General features: G+C 49.6%; 1 protein-coding gene across 1 annotated transcript in view; it reads right to left on the bottom strand.

The window, feature by feature from the left end:
* Positions 1-10,213: 10,213 nt before the first annotated feature.
* The window catches only part of LOC115914109 (acid-sensing ion channel 2-like), a 35,455-nt gene continuing 26,236 nt past the window's right edge, over positions 10,214-19,432 (bottom strand). The window contains exon 2 of the mRNA XM_030966463.1: positions 10,214-12,523. Coding sequence (XP_030822323.1) covers positions 12,326-12,523 — 198 coding nt within the window. The 3' untranslated portion in view covers positions 10,214-12,325. The remainder of the gene's footprint in view (positions 12,524-19,432) is intronic.

The raw sequence follows: 19,432 nt of genomic DNA, 5'->3' as shown, positions 1-19,432 counted from the left end.
TGGAATTGATTCTCCACAGATGGGAAGGAAAAGGAAAAGGAAAAGGAAAAGGAAAAGGAAAAGGAAAAGGAAAAGGAAAAGACTTCTCCTTCCAGCTCAGCTGTGGTACAGGGGGTTTGTATTTTCTTCAGCACTGAAATTCTTAGCAGCTGTTTGAACTGGATGAAAACCACCCTTCCCCCATAGGATTGCAGGACCCTTTCCTGGGGTTTCTATGGAAACACAGCTGCTTTTAAAAATATCTGCTCCTTCCTCCAGTGGAAGAGGCTCAGTGATCTCCTCCTCAGAGCCCTTTGAATGGGCTGTGTGCTGATTGTCCCACCATAGCCAGGCTCTCCCTCACTCTGGCTCGGCAGAGGTTTTGTTACAGGTTAAAGCAGCAGCTCAAGTGAAAAAGCTGGGATGCAGCCCAGACCATGAAGAGGCCCCAGCTCTCAGGAGACAAAAACCAGGAGTTATTTCCAGAGTCCTCCAGTGCTTGTTGAGGCCACAGCCTGGAGATCCTTCATCCTGGCCAGTCCTGCACCCGTGGGGCAGGTCAGGTTCCTTCACCACAGGTCACTGGGCAAAGCCTGAAGGACTTTGGGGTCTGGCCCAGGTACATCTTTGCACCTCTTTGGGATGAAAACCTGCCAGAAAATACCTGTATCCAGTTTGGGATGCAGTCTGCACAGGCAGCACTCCTGCCTCTCCCAGCCCCTGACCCCACTGAATTCAGCATTGGGAAGGGAACCCCTTTGTTCCCAACTCTCACTCCCCTGCCAGGCACCACTGCCTGCCCTGTTTGCCAGAACCATTTCCAGGCACTCCTGCATCCTGGAAGCACAAATCTCAGGGCTTTATAGCAACCCAGGCAGTTCCACAGACAAAACCTCTTGTTGGCATCTCCAGAATCCCTCCTGAATGAGCAGTGATGGATGTGCCACATCACAACCCCCCTGCCTGGACATTTCCTCTCTTGCTGAGGTCCTATTGAGGGGCTGGGAAGAAGTGCAGGGCAGAGATGGATTCCTGCTCTGCTGCCATCCAAGGCACATCCAGAGGACATCCCGTGATTGGAGCTGGCATTAAAGCAGCAGTTGTTATTTCTCCACCCTTCTCATACACCCTCAGACTTTCTCTAAATACCAGGAGGGGTTGGCCAGGGCTGCCCACCTGGCACAGGTGGGCACTGTGCTGTGGCACTGGGCACTCTCTTTGGGTACTGGGCACTGGCTTTGCAGGTGCTCACACTATTTTGTCAAATGTTTGCTCTGTCTGTCTCTCCACATGCTGGGGACAGAGGGAAAGAGAAGCCCAAGACACAAAGATCTCCAGGGATGAACATGGAGTTTTGTCTCATTTAAAGGTTCAGACACTTGGAACCAGACACTGCAAGGAAGATCTTGCTCAGAGAATGGATCTGAGCACTGCAGAGCTCAGGGAGGGAGCAGAGGGTGGGCAGAGCCCAAGCAGGGGCTGGAGGAGCAGCAGAGGATTTGGCATCTCCAAGGGATTTGTGGAAAAGCAGCACAAGCCCTACCCCTCTCTCCTGGCAACAGCTCAACACACTTAGGCTCTGCTGGTCCATGCTTGTGTCTGTGGCCGTGGCTGCCTGGGGAGCGGCTCAGCTCTCTGACCCTCCACAAGTCCAACCAAACCAGCCAGTTATGCACACAATCATGAGATCTGCCTTTAAAGCAAGGAGATGTCAATGGCCACGAGTCACTTTCATTTTCTGGCTGGATTTTCAGCCTTTTCAGTCCCCCCTCCAGCCTCTCTCCTGCAGCTTGGAGTGCAGAGCTCTCTAATGACATCAGTGGGCAGGTTCATGTTTCAGCTGAGGAGCTGAGGCTTTTAGGAAAACATGAAGTTCTGCAAGATTCAGAGTGAAATCAGGGGAGCTGGCAGCTGTGTAATCTGGAGTGTACATTCCCAGCCCTTTCCTGGCAAAGGCAGCTGGGGGCTCGATAACTCCCTGCCAGAGCTGAAGCTTGTCCAGATTATTTAGCAAATACACCCAAGGACTTCAGGAGAGAATCCACAAACAAGACACTAATCCAAAAGGAGCTGAATTCAAAAGGATAAGTGCAAATTTGGTATTCCTGGCATGCTCAGGGCGAGATATGAGGAATTGTCGGGGTAGGATTAAACACAACTTGTGCTTTCAACCATGAGAAAGAAAATGGTTTTGGGCTGTGAGAAAAGCAACACCACTTAGGAGTTTTCCACTTAAATAGGCCAGGAATATCACCCAATGTTTTATCTGACTCTTTCAGCATAGGACAGCCATCCTGCCAACCACAGGAACATTGCACATTCCAAAATGGGGACAAAAAGGCTCTTTGCATAACAGGACAAGACACTGCTGTAAATAATTCTGATAAAGTGAATCCTGGGGAGCCCAGGAGTGGGGCTGGAGTGTGGAACCTGTTGCACAGCCCGTTTTATATTGCTTTGATATGTCATTAATGTGCACCTTCCCAAGGCATCCCTATGTTTGCTCATGAAAGATTAAAATGAAGGTGATTTCTACCAATGCCACAGTTTTTCCAGATGCTCTCTCACATTTTGCTGGAGGAGACACAGGGCACGGCCTCTTCCCTCTCCAAACATCCCAGGGATGTGGTTTATATCCCAGAACAAACATCCCACAGCAGGACAGTCCTGTGGTGCACAAGGCAGTGATTTGGGTCAGGGAATCCCAGGATCATTAAGATGGAAAAGATCTCCAGGATCATCGAGTTCAACCCGTGCCTGATCCCCACCCTGTCCCCAGCCCAGAGACTTGAGTGTCACACCATGGCCTTCCTGGGACACCTGCAGGGATGGGCACTCCGACCCTCCCTGGGCAGTGCCAAGGCCTGACCCCCCTTTCCATGGGGAAATTCCTGCTGTGCCCACCCTGAGCTGCCCTGGCCCAGCCTGAGGCCGTTCCCTCTGCTCCTGTCCCTGTTCCCTGGAGCACAGCCCGACCCCCCCGGCTGTCTCCTCCTGGCAGGAGCTGTGCAGAGCCACAAGGGCCCCCTGAGCCTCCTTTGCTCCAGGCTGAGCCCCTTCCCAGCTCCCTCAGATATTTGCTTTTACAAATAAACTTTAGGTTTGCTGAGAAATTAAATTAGACATTGAAAGATGAAAGAAACAATGAGGAAGAAAAACCCCTAAATTCCATAAGAATTAAAAATTAAAAGGGAGAGTTATACATTAGAGGGAAATCTTTGGTATCAGAAATGGGGAAAAAGATAAGGGAAATGCAGCTGGGAAACTGGGATAAAAAGGAGGCTGCGTCCTCCAAAAATCTGAGAGACCCCAGGGGAATGCCCCTTTATTTGAATAAAGCCAGAAAGGACTGTTCTGTCTCCTTTTTGGACATAAACCTCTGGTGTTTGTGGATTAATTTTCCTAACAGGTGGAAAGTCCCCCTGCAGCTGTTAACATCCACTGAGCCTTCCCTCCCAGCTCCCAGCTTTGGTGAGGTGACTCCAGGCCCCTTGGCAGGAATAAAAGCAGCAAACCCAATTTTGGCTATTCAGCTATTAGAAGCTGGTCATGGACAACATGAGGTGATGCCTGAGGAGAGGGGTCCCAAAGCCTGTGGTGTGAGTAGCTCTGGGATGAGCCCAGGAGTCTGACAAGGCTTTGTCTCCTGACTCCCCACAGGCGGATTCCTGCCCCAGAGGGCAGAGCTGACACAGGGGAGGGGACAGAGAAGAGCAGTGGTCCAGCACTGCTGGTGCCTCAGTCTCCTGCTCCTGTCAAGTGTAAAACAAACTCACAAGGAGTGACAAGGGCTCGATGAAGTGGAGTAAAATGAGCGGAATTCTTTTGACAGCAAGTTTTTTCCCATTAGAAAAATGTCAACTTATCCAAGGTTTTTTTAATATCATAAGGACATGAAGGATTTCCATTACATTGAAACAAATAAATTTTCCTCTATGCACAAGAAACAGTCCCTTTCTTGCTTTTGAATCAGAGTAACTTTTTGTTTAGCCCAAGTGAACTGTACCATCCAGCATGTAGAGATGGCAGCTGCAACCCCAAGCCAGGGCACTCCCAAGTCCCCGGGCCATCAGTCCCTACAGTGACAAGATGCTCAGGGCAGGGTCAGTCCTTCCTGCTGCATTGCTGGGCACACACAAACGCCCCAGACAAGCAGACAAGAATTTTGCACACAATTCCTCTTTCTGCAGCAAGCTCTGAGCAGGAGGAGCTTGTGCTCCAGCAGTGAGAGCCTTCAGCTGCAGCCCGAGGGGGAAGCCCTTATCTTCAGTGAGCACCATCCCTGAGGGGACAGACAGAAAATCAATAGCAGTGCAGAGATTTGCTGGCTCTGAAGAGCCAAAGAGATGGAGCCCATCACACATGATTAGATGTGCTGATTATCTGCTGATTTTTAGCAGAGGGACTCCCTCAGCAGCTGCCTCTGGCTCCTCTGTCCCTTCTCTGTCCTTCTCGGCTTCTGCTGTCACTTTTCTCAGGTGTTTCCCTGTTTCCACATATCCCTGAGCTCTGCAAACTGTGCACAGGTTTTCTTCAGATTTTGGAGAGAGCACAGAGGAGTGGTGGCTTCAGACTGGCAGAGGGCAGGGTTAGATGGGATATTGGGAATGTGGTGAGGGTGGGCAGGCCCTGGCACAGGGTGCCCAGAGCAGCTGGGGCTGCCCCTGCATCCCTGGCAGTGCCCAAGGCCAGGCTGGATGGGGCTTGGAGCAGCCTGGGATAGAGGAAGGTGTCCCTGCCCATGGCAGGGGTGGCACTGGGTGGGCTTTAAGGTCCCTTCCAACCCAAGCCATTCTGCGATTCCATATTTAATAAATTCCTTCTTTTGGCATTCTGGGACACTGGGAAGAACATGGCATCAAGTGATCAGACAGATGAAGCCATTTGCCTTCCAGCCAGGCTGTCCTCTTGGCTGCACCACAGATCCATGGGACAGACTCAGCCTGAACTCACCTGCTCTCCATTCTCCTCCTGCACCACATATTTGGTACCAGGTAATTAATCCCCATGTTTTTCTTGCCTTCTCTACTTAAGCTGAAATGTTGGGCAAGAGGCTGCTGTGGTTCCTATTTAGTACAGCTGTGTTCTGCCCTTCCATAGGGCTTCCAAACACTTTGATGCAAATTTCAGGAATCTATAATTAGATCTGTAGCCATGCCTGGTGGTGGCTCATAAAGCCCATCCCATGTTTCCATCACTTCTGTGGCAGTGCTGAGCATTGATAAAATAACAAAAGCAGTGGGTGTGGGAGATAGCAAAGATTTCACTGCCACTCAGGAGGGAAAAAGAAAAGGAGAACTGTGAATTCTGCTGTTATTTATTCTGCAGTCCATCTCCTGTTAACTATGAGCAGAGCAGGTACAATGTGAGTACAGCACTCCAACGCCTTTGTCTTTGTGATGTTTACAGCTGTAAAGCAGCCAAGGATGACAAGCAATTCCCCTGAAGAGTTTGAGCACTTGCAAGCCCAGTCACATCCACAGAAGCCTCAGTGCTTGGCAGAATAAGGAAACTGCACTGCAAGGCTCCTGCTGAACCCCAAGCCCAACTAGGACCCCCCTCTGGATAAGACAGGAGTCTCACTGCAGGGAATAGAAAATTCCTTATTTCACCTGGGCTGGAAATCCTGGTTCTGAGTTTTAGGCTAAAGGAAATTATTTTTTGGTTTGTTTTCACTCTTGAAAGGCACAAATGGTCTGTGGCTCACAGCATTTAAGGGATTAGAGAGCAGAGCTCCCTGCCACAGTATCCATCTCCTTTAGCACTGCATTAAAGAGAAGCAGACTCTGCCCAGCAGCTCAGGTGGGAAGGAGACTCTCAAGGAATGGTTATAGGCACCTCCAATGTCTTAAATAGACAGAGCTGTCACTGGAAAAAGTGACATTCACCCCAAGGAAGAGTTTAGACACAAGCAGCTCTAGCTGGATTTGTGGATATAAGAGCAGAGAAATCAGAGCCTACAGCTGGAGCCCTGATCCCCAGAAGGAACAGATCCTGCCACCCCCCTCCCTGCCAGCCTTGAGCCCCCCAGGTTCCACCAGCTGCCTCCAAGAAATGAAACTTGCCTCTGTTTGTCTACTGGTCCCTGGGAACATGGGGGTGCCTCACTGGGAAGATACTGCAAGAAAAGTAGGAAGGACTAAGCAGCCTCATTAGCAGTTTAATTGCATAAAGAAAGTCCCTGAAAGAACTTTTGCCTAGTGAACAGCTTTTCTTTTCAATTAGGTCAGAAATATCTACCTGCTTAGATAAGGTGTGTGCCACTGGGATGCTCATTAACCTGGATGTATTTGCTTTGTTGGACTTGGCTGATAAATAAAGTATTTTCTTTTGCTCCCTTTGGGAATGAGAATGTCTTTCTGTCTCTGCCATGGATAATCCTTGAGGCAACAGGCTTGGCTGGCAGGATGTATCTGTGAGGAGCACATTGTGTTTCTGAGGAGGAACCAAACCTGGCACCTGCCCTGGGCAATGCTTCTGGAAGCTGAGCCTGGATTAGAGTGGAGGGTTTGGGAGCAGAATCTTCCCCAGCTTGTGTTTTCAGGGGCTTTGGGGCCTCTGTCCTGCCTCTGGATACTCTGTGGTGACATCCTGAGTTTCAGGGATACTGGGAAGAGACAGGGTCAAGGTCCCAACCAGACAAACCAGGCACCCCCTTCCTGCTGTCAGAGTCCTGCTGAGGAAACTGCTCTTCAGAAAGGGGAAAACACCCCCTATTCTTCCTCCCCTCTCTCAAAAGGGATGGAACTCTCCTTTTTTTCTGCCTCTTCCCTGGCTCAGGCAGGCCCAATGGTTATTCAGGCTGAATCCCCTGTATGAGCCCCTCTCCCAGCACAGAACTGCCAAAACCCAGCTGGGATTGGACACCCTGGGAGTGTGAGTGAGCCCCCACCCGGAGCAGGGTGTGGGATTCCCTGTGCCCTCTAAACCCCAGATGGGCAGGGAGGAGTGCCTGAGCCCAGAGAGGGAGGATCCTCCTCCCTGCAGAGCCAAACACCTCCACCTGCACCAGACACCGACCTGCAGCTGATGAACAGAAACCCCTGAGCCCTCAGGGCACATCAGCAGCTCAGAAAGCCCTGGATTAAAAACTGCCCTGCTGCCCTGGGCCCCTGTGAGCCCCAGCTCCCTGAGCATGGGGAGATGTTCTGCGTGCAGCTCAGCACTGAGGGCTGCAGCACCTTCCTGCCAGCTGCCAGCCTGGTTCCTGCTGGGATGGAGTGAGGCAAGCCAGGCTGGAGAGAGGGCCTGGTGCAGGAATGGCCTCTCCTGGCTCTGGAGACCCCAGCCCTGAAGAGGGGCGGCTGTGCTCTGCTGTGGGAAGTGGGTGCTTTAATGGGGTTCAGTCCATGAGGGGCTGCAAAAGGCTCCAGCCCTGCTGTGGGCTGGGGCTGCCATGGCTGAGGAGGGGCAGAGCCCCTGGGATGGGGCTGGGGCTGGGGCTGCCATGGCTGAGGACGGGCACTCTGGGGATGGGGCAGAGCCTCTCTGCACCCTGGACAGTGTGGTGGGCCTTGGTGGCTTTTCAAAGCCTGTGTTCTTCAGTACCTGGCAGAGCAGAACATTCACACTGAGATGACTGAGCAAATTCATCAAAGGCCACAAGCCCAGAGCTCAGAGGCACCAGGTTTGTCAGTTCCTGAACAGTCCTTCCTCTTTCAAGCTCTCCAAAGACACTAACCCAGGGAGTTCAGCACTGCCTCTGCCTGTTCCTGCTGCAGTGAGGAACAGGGATCAGACCTGGAGAGATCTCCTGTGTGTGCACTCCAGACTGGCACTGCTGCCTGCACTCTGCCTTCCAGCTCAAGGACTAAAGCTGAGAAAGGCACTTTAAGCCCAAACTTAGCTGGATGGCTTCAGTGCCAAACTTGTGACTTACACACAAGATTAATTCTTACCTCCCAAATTTTTTTGTGTTAAGGAGGAAGAGAAACGTTCTGTCAATGTCCAATAAATGATTTCAGAAGCAAGTTTTCCACTGGAGGGAAACAGAAATAAAATATAGCAGTCCAGGATTTCAGCAGGAAACATTTAACTCGTTCAGAGCTGGACTGCTCCACACCTGTCAGAGCCATCACTTGCTTACACTCAGCACTTTCAACACAGGTCCCTTTCAGGCACAACAGCTCCTGCTCAGCTCTAGGGGTAGAAACAGCTCTGTCATTTGCCAAAGGAGACCATTCAACCAGATGCTGGAGTCTGGCACAGCTCCAAGTGCTCCAGAAATCCTCACTCCCAGGGAAGGTGTTCTATCCTGCTCCAGGGAAGGTGTTCCATCCTGCTCCCAGGGAGGTGTGAGTTACCCTGCTCCAGGGAGGTGTGTTATCCCAGAGATGTGCCCCACGTAATGTGTGTGGAGTGAGCAGGTGCCTGTGCCAGAGGAGGGTCCCATGGTCTGTGTGTTGCTTCCTTGGGCTCAAATTGTCTGTCCAACTTTCCTAGATGGTTTTCCACATCAAACCTAAATCTCTTTCCTACAACTTAAACCTCTTGTTTAAGAGGTTATTCCTCCTCTTGTCCCCCATGTGCCAGGAGAACTCATTCTGCCTTTCTCTTCTCTGTTCTCCCTCCTGCACTTGAAGGCTGCATTAATGTTTCCAACCTCTCTGGAAAACAGAGCATTGCTGTTATCTCCAAAAAAAAAGGATGGCAGCAGAGGAGCTGAGTGTGGGGTTTCTTGCTGGGTTTCAAATATCCAGAAGTTCAGAGTCTAAACTCATCCTGTGATGCTCTCTGTGGTATCTGGCACAGCCTTCCCCAGCTGGGAGTGTCCTGAAAGGAGCTCCCTGTGCCACCCCTCAATCCCATCCCTTCAGCACTGACATCTTGAACTTCCCCACCACAGAAGGTTTTCATCAAGCACAGGATTAGGGGCAAAGGACAGGATTAGGGGCATGCAGGGCGCTGCTTTCCAAACACCTCTGAGTTTCTGCAGCCCCCATGCAGTTTATTCAAGGAGGGTGGAGAAGGGGCCATTGGAGAGGCTGTGGCAGCCAGTGCTACATGTGCTGCTCAGCATCTGAGACACATCCTCGGCTGAGATATTGATTTAGAGGCATGACTCGGGAAAAGGGCTATTTTCAAGTTTACTCCTAATGCTGACTTTCATGTGCAAAGCAACTGCCTCACTTCATCTGAGCAAAAAGCTTTATCGGGTGCTCCTCCCTTTTGATTGCTTTTTGACACTAAATCTGTGATTTGTTTGAAATCTGGCAGCAGAATAAAACTGTAACAAGGAGAAGGTAAAGCTCTGTCAGTCCGGAGAAAGGAAGATGGAATCAATTTTTCCAGTTTAAAAAACCTAAATTACTTTGTTACTAATACATGCTGTAAATTCATGCTGTTAATTGGAAAAAAAAAGAACATAAACATTTCAGGGGTTTTTAGTGTTAGTGTCAATCTGGCACTTTGAGAAGAAATAAGCTCTATTTTTCATTTGAAGTGATGTTTCATTTCAAAACCTCCTTCAATTGGACTTATTAGCTGAAAATTGCTCAAGAAATGCCAGAATTGTAAGAGATTTATCCAGTTCATCTCTCAGGGGTTTTTAAAATTATTTTTTCAATTCATTAATGATATGAGGATCATTCCTCATATCATTTAGTCACCAGCAATTTAGTCACCATCCAATTGCTCCTCTGCTCAGCTCAGTGCAGGTGTGGGGTGAAAGGGAAATTCAGCCCCTGGGAAAGGAGAAATAGATGAATTGGGGTTGTGTTCCCTGAGACTGCAGAGAACTGCCAGGTATGGGCTTAAAAAAATCCTCAGAACCCTCTCTGAAAATCCCAGCTTTTTGCCAGTTTCTCTTTGTAGAAAAAAGTAAAATCAAACGGAAATTAAAATAAAACAAAAAAAAGCAAAAAATGGAGAGGTGGAGAGGGACAAAAATGGAGAGGTGAAGAGGGACAGGGAATTCTTTGAGATGGAATATTTTGGTTTGAGATTATTTATTCTGAGTAGGGGTTTGCATAAAACAAAAAAGGAAGTTATAAAAAAAGGAAAAATCTTATTGACATCAGAGTGAACCAAAACCATCCAGGATTTGCTGTCCCAGTGGCAAACAGAATATTCTTCCTCCTAAACTTACCTTCAAAAATAGCAAAAGTCTGCACTTTAGCCCCAAATCTCAATAAACCAGACAAAAGCTAATTGAGCTGGAAAACCCTGAGCCAGCTGTGCTGGTGGAGCCAAGGCCTTTGCCAAGGAAAGCTGTGCAGGATGCAGCCCTGAGGGAAGGCAGCTCCATCAGCTCAGGGATTTCTGTGCTGGCAGAGGAGAAGCTCCAGCTCCAGCCCCACAGGCTTTCCCCAGGGAATGGTCACTTCCAGCTTTGCCTGGCCCATGCTGTCCCTGGCACGGGGACATGAGAAGGGTTTGGAGGTGCTGGGGGATCTTCCCACTCCATCTGCTCCCCCTGGGAGCTTTGCTGCCTCAAGCCCCAGTGTGGTTTAGCAGGGCAGCCTCCAAAGCCTCCTTTGCTCTCCTGCTGACCTCCTTCCCTGAGTCTGCCAAGGAGCCAGGATCAGTGCAAGGCATTCCTGAGTGACAGCCCAGCATCCCACAAGCACAGCTGGCTGTGGTGTTCCCAAATGGGAGCCAGTGCTTGAGAGCAGGAGTTTCTGGCTCCTTTTGGCTCAATTCCCCACCCTGGCCCAGCTAATACAAAGACAGAATTAGCCATGGCAAGACATGTTTTCTGTCATGAGCTTGATGTAGTTCTAAAATAACCAGGATTTAAAGCAATCCATTTTCTGTGCAGATTCATTTCAATCTTTCTCTTCTAAACCCAGGCACAGAACATTTGGATGATGCCTCCCTTTCTCTGGGAATATGAAATCTCTGCAGCACCTTCTAGCAAGTGTAGTTCTTGGCCTGGATCCATGGGAAGGCTGGCTTGGCTGGCTGGATCCATAAAAGGTTTCTCCAGAAGGAACACAGGAGTGCCCTCTTTCTGGGGTGGTTGTGATGGGCTCCAGGGGCTACATCAACCCCTCCAATCATGCACTGACACAGGCTGGGAAATGTCTGTTCTCTGCAGAATTATTAAATATTGGGAACAAATCCTTCCCTGGGAGGGTGGGCAGGCCCTGGCACAGGGTGCCCAGAGCAGCTGGGGCTGCCCCTGCATCCCTGGCAGTGCCCAAGGCCAGGTTGGACATTGGGGCTGGGAGCAGCCTGGGACAGTAGAAGGTGTTTGCCCATGGCAGGGCTGGCCCTGGATGGTTTTTCATATCCCTTCCAACCCAGGCCGTTCCATGACTCCATGATCATGGGGCAACTGAACCATACTCCTGATTTCCACAGCTTCCTAAAATTTTACCAGATAATAACAAATATCCTCATTTTTGTCCCCCATTCTGGTGCCTGTCCTCCTCAGATTCTGCATCTGGCAGCTGGAGGGACATTTCCAAAGACTCAGGAAGGGCACACTCCTGGAGCTGAAGAGGCACCATGCTGCCAGGAGAGTTTTTAGTGAAATCCTTGCAGTTGTCATCAGTGTTTTGTTCAGTGCCAGTATCACTTGTGAAACACCTGGATAAATGCTCTGTGTTCCCAGCCCATTCTGTACTGAAGTAGGGAACCCAAATCTCTCCCTTTCAGCACATTCCACCGGTGTCAGAGCAGGCCTGGGAGCAGATGCCACCCTGACCCCTCTCCAGAGGGGGCTCAGCCACCTTCACCTGCCCATCTGTTCCCCAGTCCTGCTCAGCCCAGACAGGAATGTGGTGTTACAGAGTGAGGGGACAGCCTGAGCTGTCCTGAACAAGAACTGCCTGCAACCATCACCCAAATCTTGCAGCCATCAGCCAGACATCCCCACCTAGAGCCACAGAGGAGATACCTCATGGGAGAGCAGCTTCTCCTCCTCACACTGCACCTGAGGGCACCTCACACTGCACCTTCACATCAACCTGACACACAATAACAAGAGATCCCACCACAGCCACAGGAATAAGGAACTGAGGGATGCATTCAGGAGCATTTCAGTGTCTGCACTTTGGTGTCCACCTGGGCCAGAAACAAATGATGCAGAGGAGCTGTGTTTGGGAAAAGTTTTCAAGTGATGATGTGAGTCTGTCATGCAGCAGTTGGATCTTCTGGGAGCTGGTGGAGGAGGCCTTGCTCTTGACATTGTGTTTTCTAGTTATTTCTTAACCTAGAGATGACAGCTCTTTCAGGGAACAGGGAAAGATGATATCCAAAGGCTGTCTGAAATCCAAACTCGGGTATAATGATCTCTCCTCAAAGCACAGGCTGTGAACTGGTTCTTCACAAGAGCCTGTGGGATTCAGTGCAGTGGGTGCTCTGCTCCTCCTGCAGTCACTCCTGAACCACTGTCCTCTTCTCACAGCAGTGCCTGAGCAGATGGCACCTTCTGGGCAATGCCTGTGCTGGAGACACCCACAGTGAATCCCTCCCTGGATGGCTGGTCCGAGCTTGGGGTGGTGCCAAGTATTGGGTTCAAGGCTTCTCCTCCTCCCTGCATGGCCACACCACACACCTGTGCTGTTTGGGGCTCCATGTTACTCCCATCCAGTGGCAGCTGTGGAGAAAGGAAACAGATGACACTGACAGAATCCTTGCTCCTCCCATGCCACCATCCCGATCTGCCTGGTTTGGGGGTCGGGGGGGGGGAGAGTATCCAAGTGAAAGGGTCATGATCTCCTCTCCCTTTGGCATAAAAAGCTTTGCACTCTTCCCTTCCATCTCTTCTACCTCACCTCCCCCTTTCCCTCCACAGCAAACCACGTCCAAAAGGTTCAGGTTGATCCTGTTGATGCTTTGACACCACCCCAGGGTTCTGGTCTAACAAATGGGGGACAGATTGTGCCACATCCCTGAGACATCACTGGGAAAGTGGCAAACAAAACAGGACCTGACTCCTCCTGGGCCACACGTTACCACACACACCCCTCAGCTCCTCAATGGGCAGCAGGACCACACGGATGGGAGGGCTGAGCCTCCCAAAGGAAAAGCAGAGCTGGGCTGCCTCCGGCCTCTAACATTTGCTGAGGGGGTTTTGGGTGTCCTGCCTGGAGCAAAAGGACCTGTTAAAAAAGAGCAAGTGTGGCTGTAAATGGGCATTTCACAGCATGGTCACCCTGCTCATGAATGAAACTGAGGAGAGTTTCACCAACACACAGAGAAAGAAGGGGGCTCCCCTACTGCAAACCCCAAAGAGATGAAACTTACTCCCAGTCAATGCTTTGCCCCAAACAAACATGACAACGCAGCAACACTCTAACAGTGTGTATTTCAACAAGGACAGTCCAAACTGGCTTCCTTCCATGAGCAGGTCCTGCCAGCTCAGAGTCCCTCTGTCCCCTCTGAACAACCGCAATGGGTGCAGGTCCTTCAGAAGGCTGGGAAAGCCCAAATGTGACAGCCCTTGCAGGGTTCCCAGGGCCTGCACTGTTGTCACTGCAGTGTCAGGTGCAGGAGAGCAGGGAGAATCCTCTCAGATCACCAGGGTTTGAGGGCAGCTGAAACAGGGCTGAAGAGGTATTGAGGTTTTCCTACAGTTCCAGAGGATGGAAGCTGCCTTGCTGTTCTTCCTGGCAGGCTGCTGACATCGTCCAGCTGGTCCTTCTGTGGCAGAGGTCCCAAGGAGGGGCAAAGATTCCCAAAGAGGCCCAGAGCCCCCAGGCATCCTCTGCTGGGGATTGGCAGTCCAGATGTTGATCCTGTGGACAGTGGGCTGGAGGAGGAGGGAGTGCTGCTAAATATCAGGAGCTGTCACTGCTGAGTGTGGTCTAGGGAACATCATGGCCCAGCTCACCTGCAAGGATGGCATTGGTGGCAAGTCAGATGGATCCTGGGCTAATGAGTTGGATGTGGGTGAATTGATTGTAGAGAGTGGTTTGATCATGGAATAAAGTACAGAAACTGGTTTAAGTGTGGTGTGTTTCCACCTTCCCTTCCCTTTAGTAACCATGGTAGGAATCCCTTTGCCCTCCCCAGCCAAGCTTTCTTTGGACAGGCCTGTCAGGAACTCACCTTGACCCAAAATCTGGTTATGACCAGTGCCAGGGTGGGATTTTTACACCTTCTCCAGCTCATTCTGCCCTCAGCAGTCTCTGGAGTTGTCCCCAGAACTGACACAGGAGGGCTCTGGCCACTCCAGCTGCACCATCCACAGACACCATGAAGCTGCCCAGGCTGGGACACTGCAGGGACCTGTCCCAGCTTTAAATGCAAAGAAACACCCAGGCACAGCTCCTCTGGGCATCTGGTGTCACTCAGGGAGGGTGGAGGTGGGAGCTAAAATGCTCCATTCCCGTGGGTTGCAGAGGCCAAGTGCCTCCTGCCCGACATTCTGCTCCCACAGAAGCATCTCTGATGTTCAGTTTGTGCTCTTAGATCTTGCAGCATCTGTAGGCTCTGTGCCAACTCTTCTTGGTGATGCTCTGATATTGCTGCTGCTGCTCTGCCATTGCTGCTCCAACGCAGCACAGGAGAGATGTTCCCATAAAACTTCATAATTGCCCAACTCCCCAGACTCAGATTCTTCCTGCATGCCAACTGTGAAGGAAATGTTTCTATTTTTAGCTTGGAGGTGTTGGCAAGAATTGCAGAAGCTGGATCTGCATTTCAAGCAGGCAGGTAACAGCACAACCCCTCATCCCAAGCCTTCCTCTGTTCTGCCTGCTGCAAGGATTGCAAACCTTGGTGCTCAGTCTCTGCTCTGCTCCCCTGCCAGCCACTCCCAGCTGCAGGTGAGATGCAGGAACAGGGAGGGCTTTTCATAAGGAATTGCTTGTGGCATTCAGAAAGCTTTGCATGCGCTGTGTTCATAATGCCTGTATTTAAAGGCTGCAGGGTTTTTTCTACCAATTTCCTCCTTTCTTCCCCTCTGAATTTTATTTTCAAGAAGGGGAAAATCTTTTCCAAGGTCAGGGAGAGGTTATGCTTTCAGACTTTTGTAGTGCATAGCTTCAGGCTGGGTTAAAATTCCTACAACGATCAGAGCCTGTCTTGCCTGGCATTCATTTCTTCTGCTGTCTTTATCTCATCCCTTCCTGAATCTTGTTGGAAGCTGCAGCCATTGTGGCACACCAAAGGCAGAAGACACTTTTCCCTGCCTTTTTTTTCCCTTTAACCTAGTAGTGGTTTGTTGTCTCTTTTTGTCTTCCTTGCTCTGTTTTCTCATGGTTGACAGAAATGAGCTGCTCAACTCTGCAGTCAGGATATTGGGGAAAATGCAGCAATTCCTATTCCAGAGGAAGCTGGGACACTCTGAGCATTGGAAATACCCATCCCCTTTTTCCAGTTCTAACAGATTCCTCTACACTGGCTCACTTCATACCACCTGTGCCATCTGTCAAGTTACGACCCCAAAATGGGGCAAAAGTACCTTTTGTGGCATGCAAACCCAAACACCTGATTGTATTTGGGAATCAAAGACCCATGGGATTGAACTGTGGGAATGTTGCCTGTAAATGCAGCACAAACACATTGAGGTTTTCTCTGTGGTGCTGCAGCTCCAGCCCAAGCATCATCTCCCATCACAAACCCCTATGACTGGGGAGCCACAGTCTGGGGAAATGCCTTTGGAGATGAGAAGGATGCTGTACACTAATAAATAATGGGAAGTGATTATCCTGTCTGGGCCAGCAGAGAGGGTGAGCTGCAAATCCAATGAACAGGTACAACTGGCATCCCTGGAGCCAAGCACGTGGATGGGCCTAAAACTGAATTAATTAACTGCTGGAAGGGCCTGAAACTGAATGAATGACTGCTGGAAGGCCGGGCTCTCAAGGGAGAACCTGGGGCACACTTGGGCTTCTCTCTAGATTTAAGGCCTTGCCATAAGAGACTTTGTCTCCACTCTCATGCTTTTAACAGGGGCAGATGACCCTACATTTGCAAGGACAGAATGTAGCACAGATAAATTGTTCTGGTATTAGCTAAGCCTTGAAGAGAAATCACTGGATGAAAGGGTGTTATGGATATTCACTGCAAGGACAACTGCCAGGCCTTGCTCAAGGTCCATCTTTCATCCCACTAAGTTGTAGGGACACAGATACCTGGCTGCAGGTGCTTCACAGGCTGAAGGGCTCTCCTAACTTTCCCATTTAAGATAATATTTCCCTCCCACAACCAGCTTGTCCCAGCAGCCCCCAACTGTGTTTGAAGGAGCTGCTGGGTCAGTAATGATCCATTCATGGACAAACAGCCCCTGCCAGGGAACGGACATTGTGGTCACTGTTCTGGAGCTGTCATTGCTGAAGCTTTTCAGCTGCTGCCAGGTCTGGGTATTGCCAGAGGGGGCAGCCTGAGGAGGGTCGAGGGAAATCCATTCTTGGTCCTGTGACTGGAATTTCTTCATGTACAGTTGCATTAATATTCTTGTGTCCCCATTTGAGATGCTTTGCCTTGATCTGCCTTTGCCTTTTCCCTCTCAGTCCCAAGTGGTGTCCTCCACTTGCCCCCAGGCCAGTGATAACCCCTGCCACTCCCTGCTCTCTCTCCTGCTGCATTCTCATCCCTCAGCAGAAGCAACACAAACACAAACACACACAGCAAATACAAACGAGGATGATGCTGTTTCTGAATGCAGCAGGAGCCACCAAGGCTGGGCTGGCAATGTGCTGCTGTGTCTCAGTTGTGTAGCTCCTGTTACCTCTGGTGTTGAAGATTATCACGCTCCTGTAGTACAGGAGGGAATTTATCCCTGGCTCTGTGCTCCCACGTCAGTTCACAGAGTGTGCACAGCCTGCCCTTCAGGTCCTTGCACTCTGCAACCTCCAGTCAGTGCAGAGAGTGAATAAAAAGCACAGGAGAGTCAAGGTACCACATTCCCCTGAATGATGCAGCTATGCTGTGCTCAAAACAAAAGCAGGAAATGGTCTTCTTAATCTCAGCTTCCCTGGAACCCAGTGCAATGTCTTTGTCTGTAATTCTTTCTCTACCATCAGGAAAAAACCCAAACCCTTTTTATAGAATCACAGAATCGTTGAGGTTGGACAACATCAAGTGCAACCATCAGGCCAGCACCAGCACCACATTCAGCGCTGCCTCTGTCCCCAGGTGCCACATCCACACCTTCTTTGAATGCCTCCAGGGATGGGGAACTCCACCACTGCTCTGGACAGCCTGTACCAGTGCTTGATAACTCTTTCCATGAAGAAATCTTTATTAATATCCAACCTAAATTCACCCTGATGAAACTCTAGGCCATTTATTCTCATCCTGTCACTCATTAGCTGGGAGAAGAGCCCTGCCTCACCTCACTACAACAGATATTTTTTAATAAGTTCTTTGTCATTTCCCAGGGGGAGGAACAGGACTGTGTTTGTGCTTCAAAGATCTGCACTATAACCTGTAACCACACAACTGCATTCAAATTGCATCAGGATAATGATGATGGCCAGTTAAATGCCAGGATCAGCAGCAGAGATTGCACAAGGATCCAGAAAGAGCCAAACATGCCAATACATTCCACAGAAACAGTGCTGAAAATGACAGAGCCCTGCGGCTGGTGGGACCTGGGGCTGTTTTAAATAAAACAGTGCTTGGTGGCAGCACAGATCACTCTCAGGAGCTGATTTATCTTAATCCAAAGCTAAACATCCTCAACACAGCTAAGAGTTGTGCCTCAGACTTGGGGTCATCTGCTGCATATCCCCCTCTTCTGGGGAGCTTGTGCTTTTAAATGGCTTTAAAGAGTTAAAGGTCACAGCAGAAATTCTTCAGGTTTCATAAAATGCTAAAATGGCCTGTGTTGGAAGGGACCTTAAATAACACCCAATTCCCAGCTTTGAAAACACTGAACTTCAACAGGACTGAGACACCCACACAAAGCTGCTCCTTGAACTTTCTCTGGGACATGGGAATAAGACAGAAAGAAAACAAAAAACTCAGACCTGTGTGGAGACAGAAGAGCCCTCTTTGTTCAAAAGTAAATTGGGAAAGAATTACATAGAGGAGGGGAAGAATGACAGTAGCAAGAAGGGAAGACTTCTCTTAATCATCCCATGTTACATCAGTGAATTGGAAAATCATGGCAAGTCTGTCAGAGAATAAACTGCCCAAACCTGGTATCAGCTGCAGAGCCACAGACTGTTTAGCAGCTGGGACAGAAAAATGCATTGCTTCCCATAAAACTTGCCTCCCAGAAAATTACAGCCTCTGATTTGTCATGCCAGGGTGGGCATGTGGGGGGACAGGATTGGAAATAAATGCTACACACTCTCTCTGTTGTGAGTAGGGAGTGTGTTTATCTCCTCAGCCCAGAACATAAAACCCAGAGCTGCACTTGGAAACAAGGGTGATTTACAGCCCATCCCTTTGGCTGAAAGCCTCCTGGAAAGGATGAGGGGTTTCTTCTGCAGCACAAGTCTGACCTTTGCCTTGTGTGGGTATGGGATAAAAGTGAAAGACCCTCGAAGAGAGAGGAAAAATGGTGCTTTCCTTGGAGATGTCTTCCCAGGGCCATGCTGACAGATCTGCAGTGCTTCTCTTTGTGGTGCCATGGAGCCCTTGACAAATGCATCTGGGAAAACCAATTCCTCCTGGCTCCAAAGCCAGGGGGTGGGACAATCCTCCAGCAGTCAGGAGAAGAACCTCCCAGGTGCTTGGACCAAGCTCTGACACCTCCCTACCCCTTCATATCCTGTATTTCCTCTTCTGCCAGGAGTTATCCCTTGCTGGAAGCCAAGGTGATCTCTTTGGTTGCACACCCCCATGGCAGCCCATAACCAGGGGCTTTGGCAGGGGCTGAACCATCAGGGTGCGTGGGAATCCATAAATCAAAAAGTTTTGGGAAAGCTGTAAAAGGCAGGCCTCAGAGACAGCAGAACTGTGATTAGAGCTAAGCAGTAGCCATGAGATAGATCAGCAGAAAAATTATGTAAAATGTAGAAAAGCAAGGACAAATAGAACAATGATCTGTGTATTAACGCTTGTCTAGAATAACTCCCTAAGCTACAGAAAAGTTTATCTAGCAAGATATAAGAAAGCTTTAAGCTTAATAATGGAGCTCTGTGCATTGTGTTTTAAGGCTCACAAGCAGGTATTGTATTTGAAATAACCAAGCATTGTTTTAACCAAAGGTACCTGTGCTTATAGTGGTTGGATAGAACTACTGTCAATGTGCTTTTGCTTTGTGTGATTGGTCAAAAAACTTTTAAAGTGAGTTGTAACATTAAGTTCTTGGTCTGCTGCTGGGGACGTGAGCTGCTGGCGTCTTCCCATTGTCATCACCATGTAATGAGACTGATGCTGGAAAATAAAACAGCTTGAGACGCCGTCCCCAGCAGTCCTGTCCCGTCTGTGATTTGTACACAGACCCTGATCAGTGACAGGATGGGATTCAGGGAACAGTTTTCTCTATCACAGATGGGTTGCAGAGCCAAAAGAAATCTCTCTTTCCTACTTCCCCCATGGATAAAAAAAATAAGAGCTATCATCCCTTAGGAAGAAGGGTTGTTTATGGTCCACTGATTAAGAA

The sequence above is a fragment of the Camarhynchus parvulus genome, chromosome 27 (genome assembly GCF_901933205.1).
Source record: "Camarhynchus parvulus chromosome 27, STF_HiC, whole genome shotgun sequence".
Lineage (NCBI taxonomy): Eukaryota > Metazoa > Chordata > Aves > Passeriformes > Thraupidae > Camarhynchus > Camarhynchus parvulus.
The sequence above is the reverse complement of the archived record's forward strand: the minus strand, read 5'-3'. Positions and strand labels throughout refer to the sequence as shown.